The sequence below is a fragment of the Callorhinchus milii genome, unplaced genomic scaffold (genome assembly GCF_018977255.1).
Source record: "Callorhinchus milii isolate IMCB2004 unplaced genomic scaffold, IMCB_Cmil_1.0 Scaffold5, whole genome shotgun sequence".
NCBI lineage: Eukaryota > Metazoa > Chordata > Chondrichthyes > Chimaeriformes > Callorhinchidae > Callorhinchus > Callorhinchus milii.
Window position 1 is genome coordinate 10,518,390 of NW_024704746.1, and position 10,570 is coordinate 10,528,959.

Genomic DNA, 10,570 nt, shown 5'->3' on the forward strand with positions numbered 1-10,570 from the left:
GTTTCGCCCTGCCTGGAATTAAACTCAGGTCTCTCACTTGCAAAGCGAGTGCTCTGACCACTGAGCTACAGGACTCGAATCCAGTCAGCCAACTGTGGCAGTCTCGACCATCCAGTTCCTGAGCCAGCTGGTTTCGCAGGACTCCAGGGCATTGCTAGTGATAGACCGGTCAGGTTGGCTCATCAGTTTGACTTGTCCAATCAATAGGGACAGGGATTCTTCCCACTCATCAGTAGACGTGGTGTTAGCTGGACAAGCAGCAGGAAACTTGCCAGTGCTCTCAATGGAAACCTATGCATCTTTTAACTGGTTAAGCTCTGACAGTTATCCAACAGACACTCTGCTTTTGACAACCCATGTCTAGTACTTCCCAGAATTAGGTAAGCAGGGTGCGTCCCTCAAGGGAGAAAGTGTGCACTCCATTCTAGACACAGAGAAATTTCCATGCTTTGGTGACATGCATATATGAAACTCTCCATCTGATTTGGATCCTGTTAAGCATGGTGATGGGTTTCTGCATGTGTCAGACACCCGACTGACCAAAACAAATAGTCAGTAGATACCTACAGACACCAGTAAAGGGCTATACCTTCACATTGTATGGAACAAACAACTTTACACGTGTACAACATTTGAATGAAATTAGCTTTATTTATTCAAAAGTAAGTTGTACATGAAGTCAAACATTAAATTAATTCAGGTTTTAAGGTTTACATATTGCAATACTAAGTGTACCATTATTGCACAAAGACTAGTTCCCTATTTTAAATTAGTTACCGATAAAATGACCTCTTAACACACAATCGACATGTGCAAAAGCTCAAAGAAGTCTCCATTGGGACATACTGTGTATTCACTGTCGTAGAGTATCTCTCACATGTTACAATCAGCAACTCAAAATGAACCAAGACTATATACACTTATACAAATCTAAATAAATCTTCCTTTTAATATTTTACAGATGTTGACCTACTGATAAGTAAGTCAGTTAATGAAATTAGTCAAATTGATATAGATTTTGTTTTCACATTTGCTAATACATGTCACATTGCCTACATTCAATTCTAATCATACACGCACCTAATATAAGCAGTTACTAGTATCATAAAATGTGTACTATAGCAAGTGTCAGTTAGCTCACAACAAAGCAAAGTTGTTTCTGTTGCAAGGAAGATTAATTGCACAGATTTTCCTAGTTTACCAATGTCAAAATGCCTTTTCACTATAGATTAACAAAATGAAGAATGGAACTTGTTATCAGGAACATATAAATATGTGAAGTAAACTAAAGTTTATATAGACCAAAGAAAGTTTTAGTCTGATCAAAACTAACTAAATTTGTATTTGACACATTGACATATATGTGATCTCCATTATGCAATTTAAATATGCCAGCTTGGTAACTATTTATATACCACACTGTATCCTTCACAACACAGTATTTATTTTTCTTGGTTTCCATCAGAATCATATCTTTAGGATAGCGACTAGTTCGAACGAACAAAGTTTGCTCCAACTCCAGGTCCTTTACACAAATCAAATTTCGGAAATAGATCTTTGAGTAGATAAAGAAAAGACCAGTTTCGTTGATGATCAGACCCCCGTCTTTATAACGCACACCCCTGGTGAAAGCAATGTCCTTGGTATCATCCCACAGCAGTGTATTGGCAGCAGATGACTTCCCTGAAATTAAATTATTGCAAATAGCTTAAAAATTAATCAATACATATTGCATTAGAAAGTTCTTTCCTTCTCGGTCCATCTTTGAATTTCCCAGCATAAAGTCCATAGTAATAACTTACCTGTGAGGTGTGCAGCTTCTCTGATATTTTCAGATGGCTTTATCGGTTGCTTATGTCCTATTGAACAAATAGGAGTAATGAGTACACAGTGATCAGGCATTGCAGAACAGTCTGTCATACGTGAAGAAATCTCTGCTTGCAGGTTCACTGAATCAATTAGGTCATTTATTCCAAAACCTCTTGTGAGTTTCAACATAGGAAACACAAGTAAATGAACATTTGCTGTACTGCAGCTCAGTCAAACCACATCTTGTACTTGGCAGCCCTATTGATGTTTCATACCTTATTTCTGTTCACTGCTGCTTTTGACTTGTAATTTGCAATTACACAATCTAGTAAAAGGTACAGTCAATGTTGCTTTTTTGTTATTTGTATTCTATACTTTGACCTTGAATGTGTTTAATGCTACTGTGGTGCTGTTTTACCCTGTTGCATGTAATCACCCTAACGACGACTTTTATCATTACTCCACTAGGATTCCACAAAACAGGTCTTGTGACTGGCCCAAGAAATATCTAGTATTTACCATTCCATACTCACCAGTAAACTTTGCATGTTGACCTTCGGCCTCCTTAATCTGGTAAAAATAAAGAGAAAGGTTTAATCCTGATTCTTATTGAAAGTGATCAAATAACTTCAATTCTCATTCTCACGCATTTGTACCTGTTTCTGTGTGATTTTCTCAATTTGGCTGCGAAGATTGAAGATGAAGAAAATGCCGCAGGCTAACAGTACCAGTATTATTAGAGCCAGGATCAAGATCAGGATGACGCATGCCTTTATACGGTCTGTGTTTTGTTTCTTTAAGGTTGGCACTAGCACCGGGCATGAGGGTCTGATCGGATATTGAGAGAAGCTTGGATTGCCATCCACAGAATAAACGTGCGGAGTTTTGTAACTCTGTTCCATAGCAAGGCTTAATCCCAAAACAGGCCTGATGTGCTATGTGTCAGAGTGTGTCCTTGGTCGGTTCACAGGAGGAGCATAAATCCACTGGTCTATTCTGAATTGTCCCCCAAATGCTGTGTCACCTTCTACAAAGTTTCTTCTTTAGACAGCGAGGATAAGTTCAATCATAGGAGCCCTCACCTTGAGGGTAATGGAAAGCTGACAGAAAAAGTTTCCACGCAGAACTGCAGCTCAAATGGGCTTGACGGTATTCTACCAAAGACCTGGCTTCGTCCGTTATCATCTGACCAAATTTGCAGAATGTCTCAGGTTTGATTGTCATCTCAGAAGTTTGCTTTTGCTCTTTGATGCTACATAGACTGCAAAGGCCCACCTCTGATTGGTGTTGTTTCCTGTTTCCTGTGTTAGTTTACAATATGCTCTAATATGTAGTTCCAACCTTTCTTTTTTCCCCCACCCCACCACCCCTCACACCCCCTCCTCCTCAAGCCCTACAATTGTGTTTCACTATAATACGATTCAGGCCCTCGTCCCCTTCACCCTGTAAATTATAAAGTAATTTGTAATCGATTATATATTTTTGGTCACTGAACTGGTGTGAAACTTTTTTTGGTATTCCACATCCTCACACTCTTTTGTCATCTTGTGATTTGTGGCCATCATGGCCAAGTTTGCCTTGAAGAGACAATCGCTATCTATATTCAGACAGGCTTTAGGCAGAGCACATACTGGAGTCCTGTAGCTTAGTGGTTAGAGCACTCACTTTGCAAGTGAGAGACCTGAGTTCAATTCCAGGCAGGGCGAAACCTTGGGCAAGTTTCCTTACTTCACACGCCTAATAACAATCCCTCCAAAACAAAAAACAATAATAAATTGGTCATTTTCAATCAATGACTGTTTGTGGGACATTGCTGTGCGTAATTGGCTGCCGCGTTCGCCCACAAATATACAGTCAATTCACTTTACAGTATATTCTGTGAAGCGCTTTGGGACATCTAGAAGACGTGAAAAGCACTATATCAAATGCAAGGATTATTATTATTTTACTTGTGTTTCTTAACTAATATTAAGGGCATTTTATACAGTATAAGAAATCAGCACAGGTTACTGCCTTGCCACAAAAAACACAGCACACAAATTAAGATACTCCAACCAAATTCACTTAAGAGCAATTTACAAAAACAACGACAAGATTGCATTTATAGAGAGCCTTTCACATCGGGAGGACATCTCAAGGCACGGGACAGTTGGGTCGGGACCCGAGCAGGGGGGAAATGGTCAGGGTGAGGGGAGGGAAGGGAGCGAGGAGGAGGTAGAGAGTCGAGAGGGGAGGTGAAGGCACGGCCAAAGAGAAAGGTCTTGAGACCGGCCTTGAAGGAGGAAAGGGAGGAAGCAAGGCGAAGGCACTGGGGGATGGAGTTCCAGAGCCTGGGGGCTGAGAGGCTGAAAGCCCGGCCACCGATGGTAGGGTGGTTAGGGCGGGGGATGTGGAGCAGACCGGAGCCAGAGGAACGGAGGGTACGGGCAGGTAGGTAGGGGGATAGTAGGTCAGAGAGGTCGGAGGGAGCAAGGCGGTGAATGGCCTTGTAGTTGAGGATGAGGATCTTGAATTCGATCTTCTGGGGATGAGGAGCCAGTGGAGGCGAGCGAGGGTGGGAGTGATGTGGTCCCGAAGCCTGGTGCGGTACACGAGCTGCAGAGCTGAATGACCTGCAGCTTGTGGAGGGAGGTGCCGGGAAGGCCGGCGAGGAAAGAGTTCCCATAGTCCAGCCTTGAGGTGATAAAGGCTGTTTACATGATGATTTAATTCTGGGTTTCACTGTAAAAACTTCCAAGCTTTATAGTAATCATTGAGAAACACTGCAGATTAGAGCCTATTAATATTCTGAGTATGTTTTGTTTGAAGCATGAAGCTGCCCTGTCAGGGGATTTTGGAATCTGTAGGTTTTTCACTCCCGTGTGGGCGAAGGTTAAGAAAGAATGCTGAAACTCTGGTCTATTTGTCGGTGTGACACATACCCTATACCTAGGTCTGTGTCAAAATGTTTCACCCCACTAAGTCTCAATCTTAGCCTTAGCCAGAATGAAAGTGACACAGGTGGTAGCGTTGTCTCTGAGCCTCGATCATACATCTCAGTTCGAAGCAGATGTGTCCTGACATGTAGGGAACCTTGCTGTGTGATTCATTTTATTCAGGACAAGCGATGAACCCTGCACTGCTTGACTAAATCTGATTTAAATTGTGGAGTTTGCTGAGAACAGAAGCAGAGGGAATCGGAGACAACATAAATCAATTTTAAGTCTTTATTCCTTCTTTAGATATCTTTAAAGCATGCATACTTTATACCCTTGGGAGCCCGGCGCCTTGGGACTTCCTCTTGACTTGAAAGGCACTATATAAATTCTATTTGTCGTCATTGTTTACAATGCCCTTGTTTGTACAATTCACAGTACAACCGTGAATTTGGTACACTGTTATTTGGTAATCATTTAACACGTATGAAAAAGCGGAGTATAAATATTCTATTCTTATATCACAAATTCCTGTTTTTCAGCCTGGTATGATTCAACTATCACATGTTTTCTATTCCTCACCTATCCTCAGATTAACACACACTGTTAGATTTAACAATAGCATTTGTGTGTACAGGTTTACAGGTCCTGGATTGCTATCTGCATTTTCCAGCATAATCATTTTAAAGTTATTTTAAAGTTTAAATCTCACAGCTCTCACCTCCTCCACCTGCCTGACCTCCCCCTAAAACTCTCCGAACCCGTACGCAACTTAGGCGTCAGGTTTGACCCCCAATTATTCTTCCTCCCCCACATCTGGTCCCTCACCAGTACCGCCTTCTTCCACCTCTGACCCATCGCTCATCTCAGCCAATACCTCTCTCCGAAAGCCGATGAAACCCTAGTCCATGGCTTTGTCACCTCTCGGCTGGACTATTCCTCGCCGGTCTCCCATCCACTACCATCCATAAAATCCAAATCATTCAGAAATCTGCCGCCCGCATTCTCACCCGCCCCAAACTCCGCTCCCCGATCACCCCGTCCTTGCCAGACTGCATTGGCTGCTTGTCCTACAGAGGATCGATTTCAAGATCCTCACCCTTGTATTCAAATTCCTCCACTCCTCTGCATCCCCCTACCTCTCTGACCTCCTCTCTCCTCAAAACAGTACCCGTTGCCTTCATTCCTCCTAATCTGGCCTCATCCTCGTTCCTCAAGTCCTCCGCTCCACCCTCGACAGCCGTGCCTTCAGCCACTATGCCCCGAGGCTCTGGAATTCCCTTCCTCACTCCCTTCACCTCTCTCCCTCTCTTCCTATTTTCAGTTCCCTGCTGAAGACCTTTCTCTTCGACTGCACCTTTGGTCACCTTCCTCCCTATCCCCCGGCTCGGCCCCGGTCCGGCGTGGAGTGCGCTATATAAATCTGAGTTATTGTTGTTGTAAATTTTAAAGTCCGCAACAATTTTATCACAAAAGTGACATCATTTAGTTCCTTGTTAAGTCTGCGTTTCACTACCTTATCTGAGTTTCCTCAGTACAGATATAATTAATAATAATAATCCTTGCATTTGATGTAGCACCTTATCACATCTTCGAGCATCTCAAAGCGCTTCGGGGAATATACAGTAAAGTGTAGTGACTGTATAATTAATCCTTACTATGTTGAATGGAATCGAGGGGAAGGATTTGGTGTATCTGTGCCAGACCCCTCTGACAGTGCTTCTGTTTGCAGATGATATCGTCCTGGCTAGCACATCACAAGCTGCCCTGTAAAGATCCTCCCACCACACTTAAGACAGATGCCCGCCAGATAGTTGATGAGGAAACTCTGAGTCTTAGGGTGACAGCTGGTGGAAAGTGTTAGCAGGAGTCTGAGAACGCACATTCAATCCATCTGCTTAAACTCCACATCTCTAATCGGTGGAACCATCGCTCAATCATCAGTTAGGAATGTATGCGTGAGTGTGGACAGGAAGATGGTGGCAATGCTCTCATGGATTCATGTTGAGATATGTTGCCCACTGGGAAACATGCAGGTGCCTGTCAATGGTACCTACCATTCACTGAGTGAGGGCTCAAAAAAGGGCTAAATTGGCTCCAAGGTGACATGCTTGGTAATGGAATGTAGGAATTAAGCCAACTCTCTGTGGCGGTCTCCATAGTCTGGTTTCTGAGCCTGAGCCAGGACCGACCCCCACAACCCCAAACGTTGGGCAAAGTGAAAAGGCAGACCTGCGAGAGATGGGTAGTTGTGAAAAGCAGAATGAGTAGAAGCAACCACTGGCCCCTGTATATGAAACATGTCTAGCAGTGAAGACCCTTGTCTCTAGGAATTGACTGCAAAACAGCTAGCTTCCAAACAGAATGCTCTGAGATCCCATGCGCACTCGATGGGCTGAATGGCCTCCCTCCTTTACACTGTCGATTTCTATGATTCTAATTTGAAAATGCTTGAAATCATCTCCAGTTATTTTCCAAAAGTGGACATAAAAACAGTACACTAAATTCTATTTTTCAAAAACGATTAATCCATCAAAAGACTTTCATTTATTATAATCTTCATTAAAAGATTCTAAACCAGTCTTAGACCATTTAAAATTAACACCAAAAATTAGAGGCTTTCAGAATCCCAAATGAAACTGAATTGTTCCGATATTTCAAAATAAAACTGTTCCATTTCATTAAGATCCAATGTATTGCTCACAAAACAGACCACAGTCGTGCATTTTTTTTTGGTAGCCGGGTGTTTGACACATGTGGAAACCCATCACCATGCTTACGCAATTGGGTGCTAAATTTCGCCCACAAAATGTGCAGTCAATTTATTTTACAGTATATTGTATGAAGCGCTTTGAGACATCTTGAAGACGTGATAAGGCACTATATTAAATGCAGGGATTATTATCATTGTTATTATTATTGTATCCAAACCAAACTGAGAATTCCAGGTATCTCACCTTCACAAGGAAATTCCACAGATAGATTGTTGGAATGGGATGCACACTCTCTCCCTGGAAATTCCAGATTGGAAAGAACCAAGGCTTGGAGACTCCAGATTGCGCATTGGAGTACTGACAGAATCTAACCAGCTAAAAAAACATAGCTTGCCATTGATATTGCTATCCAGCAAGCTTTCCCACTGTTTGGGACGTCCTCCCGACGTGAAAGGGCTATACAAATGTAACCTTGTTGTTGTTGTTGTCCAGCTAAGACTACCCTGTTAGTAAAGAGAAGAGTTAATAGGAGTAAGACTCATATGCGGCTGTCTGTGCATAGAGAGCCTGACGAGAGACCACGGGAATGCAAGGTTATGAAAACATACTGATTAAGGAAGAAAAGGGAGGGCGAGCAAAGGAACAGGATAAGGAGGAAAAGTAGTCTCAGCAGGGCCCATAGGTTAGTGGAAAAGTACCATCACGAGCAGATCATGGGTACACCAATTAGCAGGGTATGACAACAACAAGATTCCATTTATAAAGCGCCTTTCACGTCGGGAGGACGTCCCAAGGCGCTGTACAGTTGGGTCAGGACCCGAGCAGGGGGGAAATGGTCAGGGTGAGGGGAGGGAAGGGAGGGAGCGAGGAGGGGGTAGAGAGTCGAGAGGGGAGCTGAAGGCACGGTCAAAGAGAAAGGTCTTGAGACCGGCCTTGAAGGAGGAAAGGGAGGAAGCGACGAAGGCACTGGGGGATAGAGTTCCAGAGCCTGGGGGCTGAGAGGCTGAAGGCCCGGCAACCGACGGTAAGGTGGTTGGGGCGGGGGATGTGGAGAGGACCGGAGCCAGAGGAACGGAGGGTATGGGCAGGTAAGTAGGGGGATAGTAGGTCAGAGAGGTAGGAGGGACAAGGCTGTCAATGGCCTTGAAGGTGAGGATGAGGATTATTTTACAGTAGTATGAATATTATAGACACACAAAGAAAGGTTGCGTTATGCAGAGTAAGAACTACAGGTTGCTGAGCCGAGAGCTGGTCATCAGGCAAGACTGTAGTCGGCAAGATCCTTGCTAACTGAACAAACAGACGTGTAAGTCCGGACAAGTTATTCGAACAAACCCCGGAAGCACGAATTGTGGTGGTTCAAGGCCACCCAGGTTAACCGGTTAAAAGTCTGAGGCCTTTTGTGAAAATTGTGTGGTTCAAGCCACTGGGGTTAAAATTTGTTTTGTTGAAAAATGATGTTAATTGTGTGGTTCAAGGCCACCAGGGTTAACCAGGTGTAAAGGGTTTGAGGCCTTTTGGGAAAGATTGTGTGTTCAATATTAAAAGCGTTCAAGGCCTTTTGTAAAATTGAACTTGTGTTTGCATTGTAAAAATTGTGCGGATAAGAGATTAGAGTGTTAAAATAGGAAATGGCTGGAAAAGGAAAGGATATGTTGAGTCAGGCTTTTATCGACAAAGCTAACAAACAGAGGGAAGAATTCCAGAAACACAGTAGACAGAATGAACAAAAAGAGGATAGGTTTGCCAAGGAATGGTTCGGATGCACAGTAAGAGAAGTTAGAAATCATGCAGAGCACCAGTTCAAGTCCGGGGCACAGGAAGGGAGAATGAAGGGAGAATGGTACGCAGAGAAAGAACAGTGGGGTCAGAAAGATACACAGAATGAGGAGGTACAAAGAGAGCAACGAGTAGGGATTGCAAAGCTAAATTGTATGGTGGGAAGTCAAGCAATGTGGATTAACATGGGCTTACAGGAACAAAAAGAGTTAGGTGAAGCAAGAAGGGAGATGAAAGTGTTAAGGAAGGAGGTGGAGCGATTGAAGGGTGAAAATGATGATCTGCAAGGTGCCTGCCGGGTGGCAGTTAAGGCAAGAGAAGCTGGACGGCAGGTAGACCATCAGATTTGCAGGAAACAATTGCTGAGTTAAAGGCGCAGCTGTGCGAGAAACAGGCTTTTGTGTGTGCAGTAACAGGAACTATGGGAGACGATTATGGGGAACTGGACCGGGAAGTGTTGGAACAGGAAGGGGCTAGATATAAAGACGGATGATGGGGGATATGGTCCACCACTCCTAGGGAGTGTGTGTGTAGTAATCCGGTCAATAGCAAGGTCAATGGAGTAGCTGATGGGAATGCGCCAGCCCCAGCGGGTGCTGGAGTAGGCGAAGAAACGGTTACCACCCCCAAAACCACCAGACCCCTTACTGGCCCGGAAAAAGAATCCTTGGCCAGGGAATTCAGAGCTAGGATGAAGCTAGGCGACTGCCCAGCCACAGTTGAGCTTAGATGGGGGAATTTTGCGGAAAGACAGGGGGACGGGATCGGTGAGGATGATCAAAAGTCGGTATTGCTCGCTTGTCTCGCGGATCCTCTGAAAAACCGGATCCCGAGGGGCATATGGGGAGCTGGTCGCATGGCTGCGGAGGCACTTCGCGCAAACAACTTTGGGACTAGGAAGCAAGTGAGACCCCCATGAGCAATTGGCCAAAACTAAACACTCACCTCATGAAAGCCCTGTAAACTTTGACAAGCGACTGGGGACGATTTACGCACATACCCAGGGAGACAACCCGGGTGCGGGGGACAGACACAATAGTCAGGTGTACTGCGCCCTATTTTTGAGAAGGCTATTGCCGGCAGTGGGAACCGCCATTGGCGTGGCTGTTAACAGGCGTAGTCCATGGGATGATAACCTGGAAAAAGCTGAACAGGCATTTGAGCATGTGGAAGGTGGTAACTGTAGGGGACATGAGTAGGCAGAGTATTGGGGATTAACCTCAGAAGTAGAAGGGCCACCACAGAACGCCGATTACTGAGGTCGCGGGAATGGTCGTGGATGCGGTAACGGGGAAGGGGCAGTCCCGTCCGGCAAGACGAGGCTAACCAGGATAAATGCTATCAGTGTGGGGC

General features: G+C 44.4%; 1 protein-coding gene across 1 annotated transcript; it reads right to left on the reverse strand.

Moving 5' to 3' along the window:
• Positions 1–634: 634 nt before the first annotated feature.
• Positions 635–3,013, reverse strand: LOC103180013 (tumor necrosis factor ligand superfamily member 6-like). Its single transcript, NM_001292981.1, is given in 4 exon segments — positions 635–1,683; positions 1,803–1,859; positions 2,343–2,379; positions 2,466–3,013. Coding segments are annotated over 4 exon segments (738 nt in total). The 5' UTR covers positions 2,712–3,013; the 3' UTR covers positions 635–1,285.
• Positions 3,014–10,570: the final 7,557 nt, after the last annotated feature.